Below are 25,396 nucleotides of genomic sequence, written 5' to 3'. Positions count from 1 at the left end.
AGGATCAGATAATCAGATAGAAACAGTTGGAAGAGCACCTAGTATGCAGCGAGCGCATATGTAAGCATAAGCTGCTTCACTATTGTAGTTTGGTTCTTGTTATCGCTACGCTCCTGCTTCTAGGTCTCAATAAACTCACAAGCTCCGGCTGAAAACAGTTTGAAAATCAGGATGATAGTGGGATGCATTAGGGACCAGAGCTTGGGGTGTCCACATCACGGCCTCCCCTCTCCTTCGCCCAGGACCGCAAGGACCCCCCTGTGTGCCCCAGGAGGACATCCCCGAACTCAGCTTCCTTGCCCGCAGCCTTTGTGTTGTTCCCACATACCCAGTAAGGGTGGGTGGGCGTAGGCTCGTGGTGTCACTGAGGCTCCTTGAAGTTTCAACCATTACGCCAGGGTGCATACGGCCACTAGGATGTGGCTGGTTTGTTCCCCACCCTGTGCGGTGGGCACCCCTCCTCCCGCCACCCTGCCAGCCAGGAGCAGCCTGGTCCCTTCTTTCCTGTGAAGGGCTCTTCCCTTGTGAGGACTTAGTGGGTCCAGGTTTCTTCGTATCCTCACCCTCCGATGAGTGAAAAACTGCTGATTTTTAAACATATCCCCCTTGTCTTATCTGTCAAGGGGACAGTGGAGGTCTTGGGTGCCTCTCTGTATGGCAACCCGAATGGAGACACCTGTTCCTTCTTTACTTTGTTGGCGGTCCTGCCAGATGTACACCCACTGTACCAGTTCTCCCAAAAAGCCGAATTTGGGCTCCTGGTTTTTCTCAGCTGTACTATCATGTTCTATTTTCAGTTCTCTTCTTCCCTCCCACTTTCTTTTGGCTTAATTTGTTGTATTTATGCCAACTTCTTGAAGTTTATGCTTAGATAATTGATTCTTAGCCCTTTTCTTACATAAATGCATTCATTCAAAGTTGCCCATTGCTCCCTGAGCACGGTCTTAGCTATGTCCTGTAAGTCCTGAGGTGTGTGTTTTCATTCAGTTCAAAATACTTCCTAGAGTCGGTTGCAATTCCTTTTTTGACTAATGGTTCATCTGGGGCTATCTTGCTCACTTTCCAAATATTCAGGTTCTTAAAAATAATCTATTTGCTTTTAGTTTCTACTTAAATTCATCGTAGTCAGAACTTGATATGATTTCATATCATAGAGATTTGTAGACTTGGCTTGTTGCTCAACCTATAGTCAGGGTGGGTAAATGCTCGTGTCCATACTGAGGGGCCGGGTGGGTAAATGCTCGTGTCCATACTGAGGGGCCGGGTGGGTAAATGCTCGTGTCCATACTGAGGAGCCGGGTGGGTAAATGCTCGTGTCCATACTGAGGGGCCGGGTGGGTAAATGCTCCTGTCTATACTGAGGGGCAGGGTGGGTAAATGCTCGTGTCCATACTGAGGGGCAGGGTGGGTAAATGCTCGTGTCCATACTGAGGGGCACGCATTTTGCAGTTGCTGGGTGCACAGGTCTACACGGGTTTGTCAGATCACAGTTATTAACTGTCATCTTCAGATCCTCTACTAATTCGTTTTTTCAGCTAATCAAAGGGAGAGATGTGGTCACATCTACCTCTTTGTTTATGGATTTATATGTTTGTTTTTCTAGTTCCGTCAGTTCTTGCGTAATTTGTTTTGAGGCTATGTTATTGGTTGCATGCAGAGTTTAAATGGCGATACCTTACTGGTATTTGAAACCGTTTCAAGAATATGAAATGTCCCTGTTTATGTCAGTGTTTCTTGCCTCCAAGAATGACTCTGATTAATCTACAGATGAATTATCTTCCTTCGGAGTGCCTTTTGATGAGCAGAAATTGTTAATTCTGAGATCCATTACATCAGCCTTTGCTTTTATAGTCAGTGCTTTTTGCCTTCTGTCCATAAAATCTTAGCATAGTCCATTCACAAAGATAGTACTTGTGTCTTCTTCCAGATCTTTATGACTCTGCCTTTACGGACAGGTCTCTGATTCATACAGTTGGTTTCCTATAGAAGATGGAATGTAGGGGTCAAAATTGATTTTCTTCCGTAAGGGTAGTCAATTGTTTCCGTCCTATTGATGACCTGAATTGCCTTGATTGGAAACCCATTGATGGAATACATCTGGGTCCATCTCTGGGCCCCTGTCTGCTCCATTAGTCTTCATCTGCGTGGTCGTGCCAATGCCACATTGCCTTGATGGCTGAAACTGTACAGAGAGTCTTGAAATCAGCTAGGCTCTGCCTTCTAACTCTGTTCTGTTTTTTTCCCAAATGATTTAAAACTTTGAAATGACAGTGTTCTGTAAACTAAGTCAGTGCTGTCATCATGGCCTGTTATGTCATCCTGTCAAGCCCACATCTTTATGACTGGAGTAGTTTTTTTTTTTTTCCAAATTAAGGAACAACTGTAATCCGAGGCACAGCCCTTATTTATCTTGACGATAGCATGGAGTGACGGAGAGTGAATGAAGGGTCTGGAATCTGGACTACAGTCCCGGAAGGCCTTTAACTCATCAGGGTGTTTGGGGTCAGCAAACTCTTTCCCACTTACTTAATGGAAATAATACCGATCAGAATGATCAAAAAGGCAGAATGAAGAAGTTACACAAAGGCGCTTTTAGAACTATAATAAACTGTTGGAACATCAGTGGTTTATGAGTATCGCCCCGTAGGATTCCTTTTGTAAAAACTCTAGAACAACTATCCAACATGAACTGTTTTACAGAACAGGGGCCAAGACTTTGTTAATATAAACTGTTGTTATCCCATGTTGTCCCAACTTATTATCCAGGCTTTTGGTGTTGTGACATGTGGCTTTAATGTAGCGCCTGACGGTCTCTAAAGTGAGTCACACACAGCCTTTGTCAGGTGTGCGTGGCCAGCACCTGACCGGAGCCACGCTTTTTCAAGATCACGGCAAACTTGTTTCTCTTCCTTCGGTCTGCAGCTTCCATTACCAGCAGCTCTTGCCAAAATTAACTGACTCCGTGTGTGTGTGTGTGTGTGTGTGTGTGTACAGATGCTGAAAACATGAGCTGTTTTGTAGGGGTCAGTCAGAAGACAACAGCCAATATTCCCAGAAACTGAGTGGTCAGGTTTCCTTAAAAAATGTGCAAACATTGTGTTTCTGGCAATGAGGGCTCAAGTTAAAAGCAAACAAAAATACCACAGAACATATAACAATTTGTTTTTTGAAGGATTTGTGATTCTGAATTTGGATGCAGTTCTCTTAAATGCGTATTGTTGAACTTCTCCTAGAACATGGCTCTTAAAAAAAATACACACACAGCATCTTCATTTGCAGCTATTCAAAGAATTTGGGTGATAAACCCTTTATTGAATACTTCTGAATTAACTCTGTGGGGGTAATTTGGCAATGAATAGGGATCAGGGGAGAAAGATAGTTTCCTGGAAGTCACCTGAAATAATCCAACCGGCTGGTGATGAAACCTCTGGAAGTAAAGAGGGGCTCACGTTCCTCGATGTTTTCAACAGTGCCTTTCTCTGCGCCCGGGGTGTCATTATGGCTTAGTCTGGGGAAAGAGAAGTCGTTTCCCGTCGCAGGGATGGCAGGGATAAGCCCCGGCCTGGCCCCAGGTGTGTCTGGGTCTCTGTAGGCTACCGAATGCCTCTTTCCTAAGCACCATGGGAGACACTGCGCTCTGCATAAGGACTTGAAGGTCAGGCGCAGGGACGTTAGCAGAGAACAAAAGTGTATCCTTTATCTGTGCTCAGAATTCTAAGTGTACAGACACACTGGGCTTTTTCGGGAAGTTGAGGACACTGCTTCGTTTTGATGGCCAGGTCACCTCATCTGGCCGCTGCAGTGAGTCTGCCCTTCCTTGAACCTCTCTTTGTGGGCAGAACGGCCCTGATGTGGAACAGGGGAGAGGGAAGGAGATATTCCAGTGACCAGGAGAGTGCGAGAAAGTTCGCCTGGGTGATGCAGCATGGCTCTTAGCTGCGTGCTCTTTTTTCCTTTTATCACTTTTTTCCTCCAAGGATTTCAGATATCGAAGCAGAGAACTGGGGAAATGTTGTCCTGAGGGTTTACTTATTTGACGTAATGGCTTGGTTTCTTTCCCTCTGGATTTCATTCCTTCATTCATCTTTCTTTACTGGAGAAAATGTCAAGTTCAGTTTGGCTCCTTGTTCCTTTCGTTTTTTCTTTAATCACACTTTTTAGGTTGCTGTTATGTCCTAGGCTTTGGGAATGCCCACGTAAGCAAGGCGTAGCCCCATCTCTGAAAGCAAGCCCAGCGGAAGAGAAGAAAGAGACCCGTGGGCGTACAGGGCACATGAGTGGTGTCCGTGCGAAGAACATATGGCCGACCGTGGCCCGAGGGCAGGGGGAGCCGAGCCGTGCACCCCGTAGGGGGCAGAGTCTGCTTCCAGGGCACATGAGACAGAGGCTGAGTCTTACAGGACAAGCCCGATCCAGTGAGCCCAGCCATCCCTGAAGGTGCAGTGCACATGACTCACCCACGAGGCCAGGAGGGGTCCTGGAGCAGTGGTGATGCACGTTGTGGACCCTCCCCTCTCGAAAAAGAAAGAAGGAAAGAGGACAGCTGCTTTTGGAAGAAAAGCTTTTGCCAGAGAGAGGTTTCTTTTTTTTTTTTTTAAGATTTTATTTATTTATTTGACAGAGATAGAGGCAGCCAGCGAGAGAGGGAACACAAGCAGGGGGAGTGGGAGAGGAAGAAGCAGGCTCCCAGCGGAGAAGCCTGATGTGGGGGTCGATCCCAGGACCCTGGGATCACGCCCTGAGCTGAAGGCAGATGCTTAACTACTGAGCCACCCAGGTGCCCCCAGAGAGAGGTTTCTGCAGGTTATGTTTTATGAGGGTCAGCCTCCTGGTGGGAGAAGAGGGGCTTGTAAGTTTCTGGTTAGTTTGCGTAATTGTCGTGTGATGCATCCTGTTTAAGGCTGTCGTCATGGGAAAGGGCCTCATGTGTGCTTTGTCCTGCTCTGGGCTGGACACCTCATGTTTCATGATCCTGCTTTCCACGGTGGCCCAGAGGCCTTGTCTGTGCATGGTCTGGACGAGGACGTCAGGCCCGAGTCTGCATCGCTAGACCTCACATGTGGAGGAGGCATAGAATTAGGGTTCAAACCCCATTTCTGTTTCCACACAAGAGCCCAGGAGATTCCATTGCCTTGTATTCTTTCCCTAGAGAAAGACAAACCCTTGTCCTTCGATCAAATAAGAATTTGTCTTGTCGACTGAAGATCTGGTAGCACCCTTGGGGCAGGCGTGGGAATAGAGGCCCAGCATGGAGCAGCAGGTGCGGTCGGTGTGGACAGAGACTCAGGCATCCAGAAGGCCCAGGTCACTGGGTGGCTGTCGCTCGGACTACGCTTTCAGTCCTCAGAATCGACAGGGAGAAAAACGTGGCAGCAGGATCTCTGGGCTTTTCTTTCTTTTTCCTTTGTCCTGTTTTAGTCTCTAATGTGGACTTTGCCCTGTAGCTTTTTCATGAAACCCCGGAGCAGCAGGATGGCTGCAGACACCTTCCTGGGCTCCCCTCAGTGTGGCGCTAATCCCAACACCAGTGCAAGCCAGCCAATCTGGGCATGTCTGCTGAGATCGTATTGCAAAACTACTACCCGATATCTGGGACTTAGGCATTTTAACTCTGCCCCTAAGACGCATGGGTTGGACTCAGATTGCAGCTTCATTCCAAAAAGAACGGAAGACATTTTGAAGGATCTGCCTAACTTCTCCCTTGCCAGTATGCAAATTCCAACAACCCGGCATGGCACTGTGGCCTGTTCACTGCACATCCCCAGTGATCAGAACCACACCCAACTCATGGCAGGAGCTAAGTAGTGACAGCGGGGACAGTGGGTGACCTTGGGGGCTTCAACAGGGCCAAGGATCACTACCTCCATGCGGCAGACCCCCACGCCTGTCAGTCTAGGGCGGGATCCTTTCTGAGCCCTCGACATCCGTGGTGGGGATGCTCTCAGGAGTGATGGTGTTGGTGAGCAGAGAGGCCGCCACGTGCCGGGTGCTGGCTTGGGCACTTAGCATAGAGGGTCTCATTTTCTCTGGATGTCACTGTTCTGACAGCAGGACAGGTCATCTGGACACTCCTTCCTTTGACGGTGAGGAAACGGTGGCTCAGCAAGGTTGGGCCTTTGAACCATTGGCTGATGTTCTGGCTTCACTTTTCACCAAGAAGACAGAACCGGCCAGACAGGAGCGTCCTCAAACTCCCGCCACCAGTTACACTGGCCTTCCCCAGATCCCACCTTCTGCCGCCTCTGGAAATTCCTCCTTCGCTCATCTCCCCTCCGTCTCCGGGAGCCCCTCCAATCACCCCCGGCACCCATCCCTCCCCCGCAGCAGAGGGGCTTCTCAGAGGCGCCCCTGCACTGTTGGGCTGCCTCTCTCTCCTCCTCCCTGCTCCTGGGAGTTGCACCCTTCTGGTTCGCCCCCGCTTCCCTGGCTGTTCCAGCTCATTCTTCACCGGCCTCTCCTCTTTGGCTCTTCTCCATGCACCGACTGGCTCTGGTCCTTGTCCTGGACCTGTGTTCTGCTCTGTCTGTCCTCCCTCTGGCGACTGACCCCTCCTGGGCTGTGAGCAGAGCCTTTTCTCCCCTGACTGCCTAGTTTAGTTCCAGCTCTGCCTGGAAGCTTGCCTTTGCTCCGCACTCACCCGCCTCACTTCTCCCCTACCCTGTGCTTCTCTCTGCCTCCTGTATCTGAATGGAGCACCCGGCTGCCTCGCGCTTCCCTCCTGCTCCAACTAACCCACCCTCAGGGCCTGCTGGTTCTTCTCTGGAATCCTCCGCAAGCTACTGGTTCACTCCCTCCCACCATTGCCCCAGCCTGCAGTGCCCCCCCAGCCCCCGGCCACTACTGGATGGCCTGACTCATTTCCTTCTTAGTTCTCGTCCTCTGTCCTCTATCAGCAGTGCCAGTGCTGTCTGCGACTTCTGACAATGGTGTGCCCCCTACGTCTCAGGCACTGTCTCAGGCCATGTATGGTCCACAGGTCGGACCACTGCATCTGTGCAGCAGGTGGGAGCACTGGAGCACAGAACAGATAATTAAATTTGCCCAAGTTGAAGGCCATGGTGAAAACCCAGGCAGTCAAGCTCTGCGGCCAGTGCTCTTGGCCTCTGTGCTATACCACCTCCCAGAAAGTCACTCTTGTTGCTCCAGGGCTCAAGCTACTCAAACCCAACCTCCTCACTGGCCTGAAGGACTGCATGACTCTCCTCGTGGCCTGCCCCATCTCGTGCCACACGGCACCAGGTGGTACCTTAAACACTTCACATCCACCACAGGGCCTTTGCACCAGCTGGCCCCTCTGCCTGGAAGCCTTTTCCACTGGTTCCTCATGTGGCTGCATCCTTCTGGGCATTTGGCTCCCAGCCTACCTGTCATCCCAGTGAGGCCTCTTGGTCTTGTCAGTTAGCCATTCCCTTTTTGTTAAACACCACCTTCCAGTTTCTGTAGCACTTACTGCTGTCTTACTTTACCTTTGTGCTTGGGTGATGCTCACTGTTCACCATGATACCTAACTTACACTGGAATGCAAGTCCCATGAAAGCAAGGCATTGCGTTCTGCCTGTATCCTAAAGCCTGTGTCAGTACCGGCATCAGAGAGGCATTCGGTGAGTGAACAAGTGAATGAATGAGCACCTGGCATCTTGGGACTTAGAGCCGGGTGCTTTTGAGCCCACAGATTTTCCCGCCACCCCGTATGCCACTGCCTGTCCGTGCCAGCTTCAGCCTCCGAGGGCACTCAAGCATGTCTGCGCTTCTTGCAGGTGATCCGAGACGTCTATAGCGGCTGCAGCGGGCTGGCGGATTCAGAAGGTCCTCCCCCGTCGAGCTCCCCCGTGCACAAGACGGAGCTGGAAAAGGTAAGGACCTCTTAGTTCCCAGGAGTAGTGCCCTTGTGGTTGATGTAGGCCTCCCTCAACGTTTTGATGACATTCTCCGAGAGAATTTAGCACTTAGACTTCGGAAACAGTGCAGTCCTGCTGCCTCTGCCTTTCACGTGTCTACTTCTGTATGAAGCATGAGCTAGTCACTTTACAGACTGCGTGGTTGGTGTGGTCATCCCCAGCTGCAGGTGCAGAAATGGGTTTAAAAGTCCTTTTTTTTTTTTTTTTTTTAAAGATTTTTATTTATTTATTTAACAGAGATAGAGACAGCCAGTGAGAGAGAGAACACAAGCAGGGGGAGTGGGAGAGGAAGAAGCAGGCTCATAGCGGAGGAGCCTGATGTGGGGCTCGATCCCATAACACCGGGATCACGCCCTGAGCTGAAGGCAGACGCTTAACGACTGTGCCACCCAGGCGCCCCGGGTTTAAAAGTCCTAAGGATTTCCGGGGTTCAAGGTTACCTCGCTATCACGTGGAACTCTGCGTGCTGGTCTGCGTGCTCTGGAATACAGCAGCACTGCGAGAGTGTGCCTTCCCAAAGGTTCATTCCCGGCAGACCGGGAGGCATTCCCTGGCCCTTTCTGCTCGGTATTCATTTGACTTGTTGGAAGGCGCAATGAGAGCCCAGCAGTGGGGGTGAGGGGTTGGCCTTTCTTGCCAGAAATGTGTGAACCCATCCTGGCCCTCTCTGGCCATGCCCTCTGTGTCTGTACACGCACACGTCTCATTTCTGTGGAGGCCAGATGGTGGTCTGGGGGTAGCCCGTACCCCTGGAACCTTCTGAGTCCTCCCTGGCTAGCCCCTGCCACCAGCGAAAAGGTCCCTTTTTTGTCTGTTCTTGTTTGAGTCCAAGTTCTCCAAGAAGCAGAACTGATAGGGGGTGTGTGTGTGTGTGTGTGTGTGTGTATGTGTGTGTGTGTATGTGTGTTTGTGTTATCAAGTACATATGAAATTTAAATGTAAGATGTTAAATATATTGCAAAATTATTAATTACATACTTACATGTATATAGATATACACAAGTACATACGTATATACATACGAAGAGATTTATTTATTTATTTATTTATTTATTTTAAAAAGATTCTCTTTATTTATTTGAGAGATAGTGAAAGAGAGAGAGAACACAAGCAGGGGGATTGGCAAAGGCAGAAGCAAGCTCCCCACTGAGCAGGGAGCCCGATGCAGGGCTTGATCCTAAGGTCCTGGGATCATGACCTGAGCTGAAGGCAGACCGAGCCACCTAGGTGCCCCGAAATTTATGTTTTTTAAGATTTTATTCATTTATTAGAGAGAGCAAGCAGAAGAGGGGTGAGGGGCAGTGGGACAAGTAGACTCCCCACTGAGCAGGGAGCCTGAAACAGAGCTCGATCCCGGGACTCTGGGATCATGACCTGAGCTGAAGGCACTTAACTGACTGAGCGCCCCAGTTGCCCCTGAAGAGATTTATTATAAGGACCTGGCTTATGTGGTGATGGGGGCTGGCAAGTCCAGAATCTACAGTGTAGATGAAGTCTGCAGGCAGTCTTCTTTTTTTTTTTAATAATAATATGTTTTATTGTATGTTAGTCGCCATAAAGTACATCCCTAGTTTTTGATGTAAAGTTCCATGATTCATTACTTGCATATAACCCCAGTGCACCATGCAACAANAATAATAATATGTTTTATTGTATGTTAGTCGCCATAAAGTACATCCCTAGTTTTTGATGTAAAGTTCCATGATTCATTACTTGCATATAACCCCAGTGCACCATGCAACATGTGCCCTCCTTAATACCCATCACCAGCCTATCCCATTCCCCTATTCCCCTCCCCTCTGAAGCCCTCAGTTTGTTTCCCAGAGTCCACAGTCTCTCATGGTTCATTCCCCCTTCTTTTTACCCCCCTTCCTTCTTCCCTTCCTTCTCATACCAATCTACCGATCTTCCTACTTCTTATGTTCCATAGATGAGTGAAACCACATGATAATTGTCTTTCTATGCTTGACTTATTTGACTTAGCATTATCTCCTCCATTCCCGTCCATGTTGCAGCAAATGTTGAGAAATTGTTCTTTTTGATGGCTGAGTAATATTCCATTGTATACATGGACCACAACTTCTTAATCCAGTCATCTGTTGAAGGGCATCTCGGCTCCTTCCACAATTTAGCTATTGTGAACAATGCTGCTATGAACATTGGGGCACATATGGCCCTCCTCTTCACTACGTCTGTATCTTTGGAGTAAATACCCAGTAGTGCAATTGCTGGATCATAGGGTAGCTCAATTTTTAACTTTTCAATTGCAGGCTCTTCTGGAGAATCCTCTCTTGCTGGGGAAGGCAGGTCTTTTTGTTCTGTTTGGGCACTCACCTGATTTGGTGTGGCCCACCTGCATTATAGTGGGCAGCCTGCTTCCTTGCAGTCACTGATTTCAGTGTGTCTCATCACCAGCCCCCTCCAAGTGGACACATTAAATTAGCCTCACCCAGATGTTGCGATGCAGCAGGCCTGTTTGGTTTTCTCCTGATGACAAAACCAATGCCTGCTCGCTAGAGAAATCCAGCAAGTCCAGAGAAACAGAAAGAGGAGGAAAGAAGTCCCTGATGAGTCTGCCACACAGAAGAGGCAGCCCCTCACAACACTCTGCATAGGTTTAACCAGCTGGGTGGTCTGATGCATAAAATTTCTTACACTGCTTTTCCCTCCCTTACCTGTATGCTCTTAGCAACGTTTCAGGTTTTTGGAAAACTGGTTATAAGCAGCAGGCACTTCTGCATTTTCACCAGGTGCATAACACCAGTTCTGTGCACCTCTGCTATTGTTCGTATAGTATCCCCCACCTAATAGTACCCTTCTTCAGACAGTTTTAAACAGTGTGGTCCTTGGCGTCTCGCACACGAGTCTTCGCTATGTCTGTTACCTGAGAAGAGACTCCCAGAACCTGGCTTACTGGACCAAATGATGGAAATACATCTTTCAATTTTGACTCATGTTGCTAAGCATACGGCTTTCCAGACAGGCTACTCCCATTCCCCTTTGCTATAGGCAGTGCAGCAGGGCTCCTGTTCCCCATGGGCACTGGCTGTTCTGACCTCTGGCCTCCAAGACCATCCTGTTAGCGCCTGGCCAGACCTGCCAACCTGGGCCCCAGGGCAGCTTCCTGGCCTGAAGCCTGGGACCGTGCTGGCTCTCGGTCATTCTGTTGCTAGGACTTGGCACACGACAGGAACCACTAAACGCCATCAGTCCCTCCCTGAGGCTCTTCCTAGCACTGCCGTGGGCCCGCAAACACCCACCTGCCATCCTTGGGCACCACTGCCTGGACCCCTCACGAGCAGCTGAGCGTCGTGTTCCCTGTTGCCCTCGTATCCCCAGACGTTCTGTTTGTCTCCAGCTGGCCAGGCTCCGTGGTGCTGGGCTATGATGCGCAGGACCAGGAGGGGTGGTTTCAAGCCCACTTCCTCCACTCCGATGCCACGGTCCTCCCGCCAGAATGGACGATTCCAGCTCTAAGCAACATCGCTTCTTCAGGTGCCAGCTCAGGGTCCTAATCACGCTCCTTACATCCAGATATCAGGGCTAAAATACTTGCAATGCTCAGGTGTGCCCGTGGACGGTTTCGACCGTAGCTTGTCTCTGCGTGTGCACGCGGAGGGTGTCTGTTACAGGCAGATGTCGACCTCACCCAGTTATTGGTTGGCAACAGGAGGAAATTGAGCAGATGATGGGCTCTCTACTTCTGGAAGGATGGCATGACTGGGTGAGGGGCGTATTTTTTGTAATCTTAATGTTTTTTCAAGATTGCTTGCAAGAGGAAGGGTTTGGACGCGATGGGGCTGGTCCCAGAGTGTGTGTTAGCAGCACCTCAGTGAGTTTGTTCTTTGTTCCTCTGCTGTCTCCGAAGCTTTAGCAGCGAGCCGGCTGGCAGCCCATCTGTACCCGAGTCCTGGCCTCTCTGCGCTGCCACGCTTCCTTCCGCTGTGGGGATCGCTGTGGACTGATCCATGAGACATCACGTAGCCAGTGCGAACCATGGTGAGAGTAATGTAATTCTTTTTACCCTCACAGAAGCTGTCTTCGGAGAGACCCAGCTCGGACGGGGAGGGCGTCATGGAGAATGGAATCGCGGTGTGTGATGGAAAAGAACAAGGTGAGTTCTACTCATGCCAAAACCACAAACACCGAAACAAAAAAAGAGTAAACAACAAAACATCAGCTATGGCCAGCTCTGTGGGCTCTGCGTGACAAGTCTCCTTGGAAGTTCAGTGACATAGACAGCATGGCCCGGGTCACACGTGGGAAGCTCAGAGAAACCCCTTTGGTTGCTCAGAGCCCCACACATCTTCACCCACCGTCCTATTGAACCCTGGCCTGGGCGGGGGCACGCTGCATATATCAACTCCCGGGCTCCCGGCAACTCATTTCCTTACCTGATCTATGGCTGAAAGGAATTTGCAGCCCGGCCAGCTGGCTGTCATGTGGTAGCAGGTGTCAGAACGTGCTTCCTTTTAAGGCTGAGTAACATTCTGTCCTCTGGATGGACCACATTGTGTTTATCTGTCCATCCATCCGTTCTGGACTCTTGGGTTCTCCACATTCTGGCCATTGTGAATGATGCTGCTGGGAATGTGGGTATTCGGATTTTGAATTATTTTTTTCTAAGTCAGCTTTCCAAGCATAAATTATGGCCGTTTTAATGGGTATATAGTGCTCTGTGATTGTGGCTTTAACTTGCATTTCCCTAAGGACTAACAATGTTGAACCTTTTTTAATGTGCTTTTTTGCCAACCATGTATCTGATGAAATGTCTATCCAAATTTTTGCCCATATTTTTATTGGATTTTGTTCTTTTATTTACTCACTTCTGAGAGCTCATTATATATTTCGAATACAAGTCCTTTATCAATGTATTTTTGCATGTAGCTTCTCCCAGTCTGTGGCTTGACCTTCACTTTCCTTCCCAGGGTGTGGGCCGAGGGGAGGGTAGGATTTGCAGGTCGTGGGGAAGTGTTCTTTGAGCAAAGCCAACAGCCTGTGCGCTCATGGCCCTGGGACCTCGGCTTCCCAGGGGAGTGGTCTGCACACCCAGCTCATCTGTGCTCTCTCACTAGAATGGAATAGACACCCCCAGCTCTGAAATGAGGTCCTGTTCCACCACACAGCAAGCCAGGCCACTAAGAATCTTGAAATCCAAGTAAGCTGGACTCTTGTGATACAACAAGGTTCACGCCGAGGGGTCACGATCTCTGCCTTTGCCCGGGTGATTCCCTAACGCGGTCGAGTTGGAGTGTAATTTCAGCTCTCTGCATCGGAAGTTACTCAGGGGAGGGCATCATCTGTGTCCTGTGGGCACATGGTGTGTAGTCAAAGCCAGGAAAGCTGTCTTTAAGTGTTGCCCTGAAGGAGAATAACCTGCAATCTCAGGTCCCTGCTCAGACGTGGGGCACAGCAGACATGGCCTTGGTTGGTCTCTTTCCTCGTTGGCCATTTCTCTCCTGGCTCCCAGGTCACAGAATGATACAGATGTCTGGATGTATGTCTCAGAGAACGCGTCTGTACCTAAAAGTCCCCTGCCTCCTTTTCACAAGGAAGGTGACCCCGGTTGCTGAAGGAAATGGATAGTTTAAGTACGTTCTGACTTCGGCCTTAGCTTCTATTCTTGCTGCTCACCCTTGAGCTGTTTGCAGGGGAGAGATTTCAGCACGGCCCCCCTTGTCCCAGGCGTGTCATGACTCCGATTCTCTGTGGGCTGCGTGATAGTGTCCGCGTGTCCGCACCGATGACAGTTATGGTTTCACAAGCGCTGGCAGTTAGCTCTGCCTCGGTGCCCCGTCCCTCCCTACCCGCCGTGCGCTCTCAGTGTGTGCCGTTTGGAGCCCTGGGGCTTTCCTGCGCTCTGACTTCAGCTCAGAGTTCTGAGTTTTGGGGGTTTCTTCCTAATACTATTACATGTGCTGAATTCGGCCTTCACTTAGTGAATAGCGGCCACGTATTCTCACATTCCTCCCTACATTGGCTTTTTCTTCCAAGGAGTCCCTTACTTCTGCTTTTGCAAAAAATTAATCAGGGGTCCTTCAGGGAATTAAAAGTATGATCTCTTTTCTTTGTAGTCAGGGTCCAGCAGGTACTTTCCAACAGGAGCAAATGCTAGTAGAATTGGAAGTAAATGTAACCTCTTTGCTTTGGGCCACGAGGAAGGACTCTGCGCACTCCCTGAGCTCTGCGAAAGGGGGCCTTCAGGGCACACTGGGAAAGCCCCCCTTGCAAAGCACGGGACTGTAGTCACAGATGGTCTCGCGGCTCTTTCGGAGCAGCTAAGAGGGGTCATCCACAGCTGTGGCCATGCTGCAGACCCCCATGACTGGTATAACTGGGGGGAATGGGCTTTCCCATGAAGATTACAACAGGTTCTTGGTGCTTTCTTTGAAAAGAGGAGGTGGCAGGGGTTGGGAGAGTGTAAGGAGGGGTAGGACTGGCTTTCCTGCGTTGCACACTTCTGTATCACACAAGGCCTTCCCAAGACACCAGTCTGGGCACTTAAACAACACATGTTTATTTCTCATGGTTCTGCAGGCTGGGAGCCCCGGAGGGTGCCACCATCAGAGCTGCTTGCCAGGGAGGCCTCTTCCTGGCCTGGACATGGCCGCTCCCCCCGTGTCCTCACATCGGTGGCCTTTCTTCTGTGTTTGGTCTCTTAAAAAGGACACTAATCCTGCTGGATCAGGGCCCCACCCTTAATGATCTGCTGTGACCCCATCACCAATACAGCTGCACTGGGGTTAGGGCTTCAACGTTGGGATTCTGGGGGCACCTCATTCAGTCTGGAACAAACACTGTGTTTACCCAGAAATTTAGCATGGCTTCTCTTCTTTCAGCTGTCATTTCTAGAGAGGCAATAAGGGTGAAAACCAAGTGATGGAGCTTGGGGTGGCACTTAGTCTATGGGCTCAGGGAGCATGAGAGCAGACGAGGGAGGGGGTGGGGTTGTGGGCCTGCACCTGGTATCCCGCTGGTGGTGGCAGAGTGGGACTGGAAGAGAGAACTTCCCCGCCCCCCAGGAGAGAGCGAGTCACCTGTATTACAGGGGGCTTTAGGAATGAGACCTGGGGTTGTAATCCCACCTCCTGAGTCCCCTCTTTCCGAAATTATCCTATGGCTATTTATGGTGTGTGCTTATGGTCATGGACTGAGCAGGAGGGGAAGGAATTCCTGCCTTGTGACATTTTCTAAAGGGGTTGTTACCCTGTGGGTTGTAGACTGGGAGGGGGGAGTCACCCTGGAGATGGAGACACCAGGAGATGGAGACACCAGGAGCCCGTCTCCCAGCCCAACTCACTCCACTGTGAAGCTACACTTGACCCTCCCAGCGCCCCGTGTCCTGTGTGGTCTAGAAAGTTGCCTTTTCCCCTTGCTCCAGGACCAGGCACATGATGGCCCTCCGATGATGGGGATGAGTGACATGTCTTTGCAGAGTGGTGGGAGGAAGGATCTTGCCTCCCAGTCCTGGGTGCACTGTCTCGCACAACTTCTGATCTCCGCGAGATCCCAGATGGGGATCCGGAGTTGCCAGATCTTCCAGTTCCCCAAAGGAAGCCAGAAGTCATCATGAGGCACAAGTGTTTGTGAATTTGATATAGTGGGTATGACTTTATAACTTAATGCCCTGCAGGCAAAAGCAGACCATAATGGGCTGAGAATTCTGGAGAGCGTAGAGCTGCGTGCGTGTCTCAGGGATGGGCGAGGCTGCTGGAAGGCTTCCCGGGACTGGGGAAGACCCATGTCCACCTTTCCCTCCCTCATCCCCTCCCTGAGCTGGCCAGGGTGTGGTCACACTGCCTCTTCCTATTCCTGAGACCCGTCCAGCTCCTTCCAGCTTCACGGCCTTTGTGTTGACTGATGCTCTTCCTGCCCAGAAGGTTCTTCCTTGGGTTCTATACGGCGGCTCCCTGTCACCTAGCTCCTGGCTCAAAGTCGCCCTCCCTGGTAGGCTTCCCCGGCCACCCAGCATCCTGCCGCGTCACCCCACTGTAGATCTCGGCACGGGCCTGGCCGCCACCCACCTCATCTGTGTGTGCACGTGAGCATGTGCCTGTGTACACATGTGTGCACACACGGGTATGTTCTCGGCCTGCTCTGGAACACGAGCCCCCTCAGAGCACCTGTTTCCTGCTCTCTTCTGTGTCAGTTCCAGCAGCCGGCACAGAGCCGTGCTCGGTGAATGAAAAAGGAGGAAAATTAAATCCACTCTGATTTATGCTTTATTTTTATTTTTTCTCAGTTAAAGTCTACAATTGAAACACACTTTCTTGTTTTCATCGTTGTTCTTGACAGTTAAGAGGAAAAAAAGTTCCAAATCAGAGGCTAAGGGAACCGTGTCCAAAGTCACGGGGAAGAAGATCACCAAGATCATCGGCCTGGGGAAGAAAAAGCCCTCGACGGATGAGCAGACGTCGTCCGCGGAGGAGGACGTGCCCACCTGCGGTAAGACGGAGGTGCCCGGCCGTGAGCGGTGCTCACCCCGCACGTGGCCTCTGCTGGAATGGTCTCTGCTTCCCGGGGGCTCTCTCAAGCCAGGCTGGTGATCCTCAGAAGGGCGGGAGATGTACTCCATTTCTACTGCTTATTAATAAAAGAGCTTGCAGGGGTTGGAGATGATCTTTGAGGTTCTTTCAAGATGAAAAACAAATTCTTTCTTTGATCCCATGAAGTTTTCCAAATTCCTCTTCACCATTTCTAAGCTGGGGCACAGGCACCTGCCTTGGCAAGCAAAGGAGGGAGCGTGGAGCATGGGGGTTACGGTTGGCGCTCTCCCCTGGGCTAACGCTGTAAACCAAGCGTCCTGGCAGCGCTGCGTGTCTCAGACCTCAGTTTCAAGTGCAGCCTGCTGGGCGACCTTGTCGTCGGCCGCTCACCTGGAGTCCTTTCTGAGCGGCTGGGCCCCCCACCCGAGGACAGGTTGAGCACCGCGACACAGCCCTGGCCCTCCCAGGGTTTCCGTTCTCCTGGCAGAGATGGGTCTGAATGAGGGGTTGCTGGGAGAGATGTGCAGTGTGACCCGATGACGAAGAGGAGGGATACCAGGGCAACGGGAGTGTCTCCCAAGGACCCAAATGAGGTGGAGACGCGGGCCGGGCGGTGAAGTTGTACAGGCGTCCCGTTTCCTCGGCCACCATGCAGCCCTTCGCAGAACAGCCCTGGAAGCTGGGCAACGGGGCTCCTGCCTCTGTTAGGAATGGCGGGTAGGTGCCCAGATACCCCAGCGGTACTCACCCCTGTGTCACGGTGAGCATCCATCTGCCCAGGGCATGGGGCCCTTTCTGGGGGATATGCTGCCCCAAGTCCCAGGTGGGCCACACAGACAAACGTAAAGTAATGCAACAGCCGTCACGCCCCAGGGTGTGAGCTGCGCCAGGACGACAGGAAGAGTTGGCACTGCGGTGGAGGGGTAGGTCGCGGGGGGGTGGGTGCTAGAGCTTGCAGGAGCCGGGCGTGTGCTACACCCTGAGGGCAGGTCTGGGGGAGCTCCCCACTCCCTCTCGCCTTGACGGTTGTGTTTCTAGGAACCCGCACGCGTGAGGCCTCAGTGGGCCCAGTGGAGTCACGTCCTTCATCAAGCCTTGGCCACCCTGGCTGGTGGTGCACCAAGGGGCAGAAGGACAGCAGACGGGACAGGGCTCTAGTGCCGAGGGGCAGAAGGACAGCAGACGGGACAGGGCTCTAGTGCCAAGGGGCAGAAGGACAGCAGATGGGACAGGGCTCTAGCGCCAAGGGGCAGAAGGACAGACATGAATTTGTTGATGCCAGGGTGCTATTTCCTGTCCACCTCTGCCTTTCTTGATGCAGCGAGAAGCACTTGGTGGTGTGGGACTGTTTTTCCTTTTGGGTTGGCCCCGCAGGGGAGTTAGGGATTAAAAATGGAAAGAGGGAATTATCCAACAAAGGGAACTGCTTTTTTAGCTTCATTTTTGGCTTTTTTTTTTTTTTTAGGTTTATTTATTTGAGAGAGAGAAAGAGAGAGTGCACATGTGAGCAGGAGACGGGCAGAGGGAGAGGGAAAGAGAATCTCCAGCACACTCCCTGCGGAGTGTGGGGCTGACGGGGGCTCAATCTGAGCCGAAAACCGAGTGTCAGACACTTAACCACTGAGGCACCCAGGAGCCCCTCGTTTTTGTCGTTTAGACTGCTCTAGGTCAGCGGAAGAAGTAGAAATGCTTTCATGAAAAGCAACATTCATGTGGAAGGCCAGGTAGACACTGGGGTCCAGACCCTCATTACAAACCAGAACCCTGAGCCCCCCAAGGCCGTGCCCTGCTCGGGGCCACACTGCTGGGGGGCGGGGGGGCCAAACTGACCCAGCTCTGCCCTGCCTTCTGCATCCTCCCGCGCATGACCCCTCATAGACAGCCTTGCTGTGCTGGTGAGCAGGTCCTGCAGGAAATGCAGTTGCTGGCACTTGCGTGGAAACACAGGTGGCCGCCCCGAGGGCAGGAGGGGGAATCTGGAGCCCGTAGCTGCACACATGGCACATGTGTACATTTCTTTTTTTTTTTTTTAAGATTTTATTTATTTATTTGACAGAGATAAAGACAGCCAGCGAGAGAGGGAACACAAGCAGGGGGAGTGGGAGAGGAAGAAGCAGGCTCATAGCGGGAAGAGCCTGATGTGGGGCTCGATCCCATAACGCCGGGATCATGCCCTGAGCCGAGGGCAGATGCTTAACTGCTGTGCCACCCAGGCGCCCCACATGTGTACATTTCTACCGAATAGCTCAGGGGACAGCTTTTGCCTCTATTAAGAGAACTTTCAATGTCCACAAGATTTTAAGATGGTCATCTAGATCTTCGCTGGGTCCCGGGGCCAGAGAAGGGCCTGTAGATAAAGGAAGGGGGATGACTGTTCTCAATGATTCTGGTACAGCTGCAAAGTTGTAGGCCGAAAATGTCAGCAGTTAAAGGCCCGAGACACCCGCCATCCCAAGCTGGGGCCATGCGGCCACAGCCCCTGGGCTGTGAGCAGAGCCGAGTGGGCCCGGCCGGAGGGGCCATGCTGCTACACAGGCAGAAGAGAGCTCTCGGGAGCGGCTGAGACCTGGGTTCAAATCCAGATCTTCCATGAAATGTAGCTGGGCAGGTGGGCCTCCAGACGCATAATACAAATCCTGTCGGGGGTAGGAGATGGTTTCTGCAGGCACTCCTACAGGGAGCGGGGACGGGGCAGTGGGTCCCCCGGCCAGCTGACTTCCAGCCCCACTCCTTCCAGCCCTGAGGCCTGGCAGTGATGGGGGGTGTCAGCCGGGTCAGCACGGCACACAGCCACGCGCATGCCGTGGTCTGAGACGCGCGCCAGGCCCCTGAGCAGAGGAGGATCTTCTGTTGGCCCTTGTCTGGTGCTTACGAGTCTCTCTACAGACTCAGGAAACGCATGTCCTCTCCCTCTCTGCTGTGTCTGTCCCTTGCTGGACCAGCGCTCTAGCTTCCTGACCAGCCCCCTCCTCGGCACCCTTCAGGCCACCAGGTGGGACCTGCAAAAGCAGGGTCTTGTGCTGAAACCCGAGTCCCCGTGGCTCGGTTCAGAGCCTCTGACAGTCTCTCTCAGACCAATTCTGCAGCCTCCTCTCCTGTATCTGGGATGAGACTCAGAACTACCTTGCACCCCGGCCGTGCCCCAGTGCCCAGCACTGAGCCTGGCAGGCAGGGCAGCTCAGCCGGCTTGCTGACGGAATCTCCGCAAGCAAAGGGCACTACCTCCCCGAGCCTCAGGTTCTTCCTCCGTGAAACGGGCTCGTACTCACCTTGTTTTCCTAAGGAAGCTAAAGATAAAATCGTGAACACTAAGCTCAGTGCTTAATAATTAAGTCGTAATTTATGCTTAGTAAATGTTGCTGTGATGACTCGTTGGTTCACCTGACGTACTTATTTTTAAAAACCTGAGCACACACACATATTCAAGGCAGCTTGAGGGCAGCGCCGGTGCGTGGCGTGGGTCGTAAGAAATACAGGAGCGGGGTGGAAGGAGCAGTCCCGGGGCTCCAGCAGAGGTCTGCGTGAGGCAGCGTTAGCTGAGCTAGCTGGAGGGCCTTGCTGGGTGTTTCCAGGGCCCCTCCTAGCTCGGCTGTTCTTGCCTCGTGAAGTTTTCAGCAATAGGGTTCTTTAGTGGACATACAAGGAAGTTCTGTACCTCTGACCTTCTATCACAATCTACCCCATAAAAATCAGGCCATCTTCAATCAAGGGGCGGAAAGTGTTCTTGGTATAAGTCACCACGCTGGGATGTCAGCATCCTTGTTCTTGGGCACATGCGCCTGTTGGAGGACAGGCCCCTAAGATGGCCAGGTGGGGTTTGGGTGCCTGGGGGGGTCGGGGTTCGGCCATTGGCAGCATCATGACCTTTGGTATCTCTGGCCCCCCTGGGATGTCTCCTCCCAGCTGATTATAAACCGAGGCCTGCCAAGTGAATCCAGCCGTCACACTGGGATAAGATGCCTCTCGAGAGCGGGACCAGAGCCTGGCAGGCAGACATCACGTTTCCTGCCCCACTGAGGGGAACTCGGTGGATGCTTAGCCCTACTTCCGCCTGTTGGTCTGCAGCTGCTTGAACCTGAGAGCTGCTGGGGCTGAGGCCCACGATGCCAGAGCTCCAGACAGCTGAATGTGCGAGTGTTTGTGTTTGCTCCCCCCTCTGTCCTGGTGTTTGTTTAATCTCGGGCCTATAAACTTACTTTTACAGCTCTAATGAAACCTTGAAAACCTTGAGCCTCCTGCCATGGTTTTGTGAGAAATCTTAGAATTCAGAGCAAGAATAATCTCAAAACATCAAACTGACTTTCCTAAACTGCAAAGATACGGTAACATCTCACCTCACGTGATGGGTGGTATCTAAAAAGAAATCACATTGCATTGAAATTGCCTCACGCAGTTCGTGGGACTGCCCCGGGTGGGCTGGTGAGTTTGGGGTGGGGGTGCGGTCCTCCCTGGAGGAGCCCTGGACCTGGAGGACCCCGCTGTCCCCACAGTCCTCTGTCCCCGCAGTCCGCCAGCCTGGCTGCACTCTGGTACCACCTAGTGGTGGGCGTGTGCTCGGGCTGAACTATGCATGAGGCCCACCAGCTCTGCCCCCGTGTCCGGGGGCATGGGAACCCACCCCGTGACTCCAGGCGCCTTAGACGGGCCGGTTGCCATTTCCCTGTGCTCCCTACCCGGAAGATGGGAATTTTAGGCCCCCCCTTTCAGAGAAGAGCAAGGGGCAGTGAGCCTGGCAGTGGAGGCCTGTTACCATGGGTTTTCCTGTTTGTAGAAACAGGCCTCTCAGCCACTGTGATTTTCTTTTTGCTTTTCCCTTTTGGGAACTGAAAATAAATCTGAAAAAGGCATTAAAATATGGTAATTCCCTATGATGTCATGCTCTAAATAAAAGGTTTGTCCAATATAATCATTCCTTTTGTGACTCAAATGTCGAGAAATTCATAGCATTGGTGACTTTGGGTCTGGTGCGGTCAAGGAAGAAAAGATCCTGAGAGTGTCTTGACCTGTTCCAGAGATTACCATCCCCTTGACCAGTAGAGCATGCTCGGGAACTGCTCCCTCCACACTGCAAAGGGGTACACCTGAGCCAGAGTGTCCCCCAGTGCCGAATTCTACGATAGAAATTCCCGTGCAAGCTTAAAAAGAACCTGGTCATTGTTATCAAGAAGTCAGCTATGCTCTTAGGCCTTATTGCCTAAAGTCCTCAGTAAATGTCTGAGCATCTCACTTCCCCATCCCCTTGTACATCAAGGCCGGGCTCCAACAGTTTCCAAGGCTCCTATCATCCGGTCATTGGATGTTTCAAGCCTTTGTTTCTCGTGCTCCTTCTCCTCCAGGCCCACAGAAGTCCTTGCACCTTGGTGAGGGCGCCCTGTCCCTGGACCACTCGGCAGGTGGGTCTCCCTTTCGCCAGCCCCAGGCACAAGGTCTGCCCGTGTCCTGGAGCCCAGGACGTCCTTGTGAAACTCGCTCACCCATATGACCTCAGTTCCTGGAGATCAGCTGTGTGCAGCCCAGTTCCTCTTAGATATGCCATCACGTCTGGCTCTAGGCCCCGCGTGTTGGTCACGCTTGGCGCACGCGTGATGGATACAGGTGGCAGTCCTCTCGTAAACATCGAAGAAGGCTTTCCTCGTGCTTCGGCACTGACAGCACAGGTGTCCCTGGTTCTGACGGCCACTGTGTGGCTCAGATGTTGTCATTGACTGTATGTTTTTAAGTAGAACTTGCTTTTTTTTTTTTTAGACTAAATGTATGAGAACGACATCATTTACAAATGGTATTTTACGGAGTGACAGTAACTACTCTCTATCTGCCATTTTCAATTTTTTAAAAGAGTTTCAGGGGGGCGCCTGGGTGGATCAGTCAGTAGAGCGTCTGCCTTCATCTCAGGTCATGATCCCGGGGTCCTCGGATCTAGCCCTGCATCGGGCTCCCTGCTCAGCAGGGAGTCTGCTTCTCCCTCTGCCACTCTTCCTGCTTGTGTGCTTTCTCTCTCTCTCTCTGACAAATAAATAAATAAAATCTTTAAAAAATAAAATAAGGTCAGGCTTTGCTGGGTGGCACCAGTCACAGATCAGGAGTGACCCTCTCCTTCACAGAGGAGCCCTCTCAGACCCCAATTGGACCCCAGCCTCTCTTCTCCTCCCTCCACTCTCCTAAATGCACAAAATAGAAGGAACTTGGGTCCCAGGCACTTGAGCCAATGGGCTGGCTTCTCCCCTTTTTCTCTGATCTTACAAACACAGCAACGTAGGCCCCACATAAAGCTTTAGCCCCAGGAGAAGCTGCGTACCTTGCATTTAGGGGTTATCAGTAGAATGGATGTCCCACAAGCCAAAGGAAAGTTTCCGCTTCATGTGTTCACCTCAGGAATTCATTGAGCAAACATTTATCGGCCGTGTAGAAAGCATCGTGAAGCCCTGTAACTTAGCTGCGTGTTCGGGGTTTTGTTTTATGGGATTGCATAGCACATACCCACTGCTAATGACGTGTGTAAGACGCAAAAACTCTGTTAGAGACGCAGAGAGAAGCAAAACAAATCCCCCCAAACCCTTTGAAAGGCATTATAAAAATCAGAACTGGGGAGGCTGCGTTGTGTTTTGTTTTTGAGTGGTGTGCGTGGGCGTGCGTGCACATGGGTCCGCCTGCGGGAACTGAAAAGGCGGCTGGATGACTCCAGACATCCTGGTTTTATTTCTTCCCTCTTGATCTGAGTCTTCTGTGCCGTGTCACTGCCTTCCTCTGTCCCGAAGGCAGGGGGCAGTCTTCCCCTCGCGTTGTGGAGCGGGTGCCAGGAGCAGCCGCCCTGTGAAAGCAGCTCCCCAGCCTCGTTAGCTCACATTTTGTATGTTTGTCTGCTCATTTGTTTGTGACAAACGAGAGCTATTAGGCTCTCGTATTGGAGCAGATTTCCCTTTTTAGAAATGAGGATCATTGTTCTTATAATTCAATCCCACGTACAGGGGTACACAGATCTCCCCAGAACAGCGAAGGTGTCGTTCAGGGTCAGAGACGTGTTTTCAGACCCAGGCCTTTCGATCTGGGTGGGCTTCACCCTCCCGACAAAGTCCTCAAACTGCGGAGTTCTGGGGTGGGGATTCTGTGATGGGCTGTCTGCCTGACGAGGAGCCCGCAAAGCTGGCTGAAGGTAGCGGCCAAGCCGTGGGGCGGGGGGTTGGTTTCCACGCGCTGACCATGTGCCGTCGGTCCCCTCGTAGGCTATCTCAACGTGCTGTCCAACAGCCGCTGGCGGGAGCGCTGGTGTCGAGTCAAGGATAACAAGCTCATCTTCCACAAGGACAGGACCGATCTCAAGACCCACATTGTTTCTATTCCTCTCCGCGGCTGTGACGTGATCCCGGGCTTGGACTCCAGACACCCCCTGACGTTCCGACTGCTTCGCAACGGACAGGAGGTGGCCGTGCTGGAGGTAAGGTGCTGCCCGCGGCCACGCTCAGACATCCTTCCCCGGGCTACCGTGGCTTCCGGCTGTGGCCTTCGTGCCCACCGTGGTGGCCTCTGCCGGCCTTTTCTGTCAACTCCTCCCTGTGCCGGTGCCCATTCTTCCTACACGGTACAGGCCGCCCTGTGCCGGCCCACCACCCGGCTTCCTTTCCCCTGCCTGCCTCTTTGTGGAGAAGAAATAGGCGACCCCATACAGCGCACTGCTTTTTAAAAAGCAGCAGAAAAATAACTCGTTTTTCCCCTAACTATGGTCCACCTGTGAAACAATGGTATTTCTTTAACTTGCCTTTTGGAATGTTCTTTAGAGACGAAACAGGTGTTTTTAGACAACCTTACAGACTGGCTTGTGTGTCAATCCCACAGAAACCGAAAGAACACCTTTAATTCTGAGGAGCCCTCGGCTTTGTGTGCATTCGTTCTGTGCCTGCCTGCTTTTCTGGAACGAATTCTTCACTAAAGCAGAAAAACAACTGAAACCGGTTTCTTAGCTGTCTGCTGAGACTGCCAATGTTACTTTCCATCTATTACAGTTTATTTTCTGCCCACTATTACCTCAGACCCCCCTTTTTTTTTAATCTTTTTGTTATCATGACTCAGACGCAAAGACTCGCACACACATGCACCTGTGCACAAGTGCCAGTGGTGTGAACTTCCAGAGTTCGAGGACGCGGGCTGCGTCGGTGGCAGAAACGGGGCTGCGTTAGGTTTGCTGCACAGGCTGGGTGCCCCATTACTCAGTTGTGGGGCCAGATTCTAATGGACTGTGGGGATAGATGGACAGCAGCAAGCCTGGGCCTTGGGGCCAAGGTCAGGGTAGCCTGTGAGGCCGTCTGGAAGGTCTTGCTAGCAGGTAGGAGTTCCTTTCAGAGACTCTTTTCACAGAAAAGACTATTTTTGGCGGGGGCAGGAAAAGACTGGCGCTGGAGTTCTTTGTCCCACGGGCTGGTAGCCTGCGAGGCTGGATGGCCAGGATGGATGGCGGCCGGCTGCGGACTCATGGTCCTAGGACCGCCTGGGGTCCGCACATCTGGGCCCCAGTCCTCCTTCTGCCCACACTAGCATCACACCATATCTTTTTGTCTCTCTCGGCTCTTTGATTCACCTGTAAAACATGAGTGTCGGGCCAGAGTCCGTGCGAGCTTCGGCAGCAGACCTGGGAGGGGGAGTGAGGGGGGCGGTCTGAGTTGGCCCGCGCCTGATCCCAGAGGGGACAGAGGGAAGACCCCAGGGCGGCCTGGTGAGGAAGGCACCATTGTGCACCAGCAGCCGGCAGGAAGGACAGGCCCCCAGTCCTTGTGAGGGAGGGCGGCCCCTTCCTCCATGTCCGGGTCATCAATCACACACACACACACGTGTGCACACACAGAGCCACACGACGCCCGACACACACAGGCAGCCCTGCCCTGGTCAGTCATGAAATGCGGTGCACCAGCCAGTAAATTTAATCTGCATGTTTTCTAAGGTCATTTTAACTTCTACTTTGAGATAATTTCAGCATTTCAGGAAAGTCGTGATAATAGTAGAAATAATTTCCACGCACCCTCC

General features: G+C 51.9%; 1 protein-coding gene across 3 annotated transcripts in view; it reads left to right on the top strand.

The window, feature by feature from the left end:
• Positions 1-25,396, top strand: part of AFAP1 (actin filament associated protein 1) — a 97,806-nt gene that overhangs the window by 35,862 nt on the left and 36,548 nt on the right. For 2 of the 3 annotated variants that reach the window (XM_034672170.1, XM_034672168.1), the window contains exons 7-10: positions 7,758-7,853; positions 11,931-12,012; positions 16,194-16,343; positions 23,605-23,816. In XM_034672170.1, the coding sequence (XP_034528061.1) occupies positions 7,758-7,853; positions 11,931-12,012; positions 16,194-16,343; positions 23,605-23,816 (540 nt within the window). Of the gene's footprint in view, positions 1-7,757; positions 7,854-11,930; positions 12,013-16,193; positions 16,344-21,720; positions 21,778-23,604; positions 23,817-25,396 lie in introns of all 3 variants that reach the window. The other variant, XM_034672169.1, reaches the window with a different exon arrangement.

This window comes from Ailuropoda melanoleuca, chromosome 11 (genome assembly GCF_002007445.2).
Source record: "Ailuropoda melanoleuca isolate Jingjing chromosome 11, ASM200744v2, whole genome shotgun sequence".
NCBI classification, from domain to species: domain Eukaryota; kingdom Metazoa; phylum Chordata; class Mammalia; order Carnivora; family Ursidae; genus Ailuropoda; species Ailuropoda melanoleuca.
Note: the sequence above shows the minus strand (reverse complement) of the source record. Positions and strands in the feature narration are given on the sequence as shown.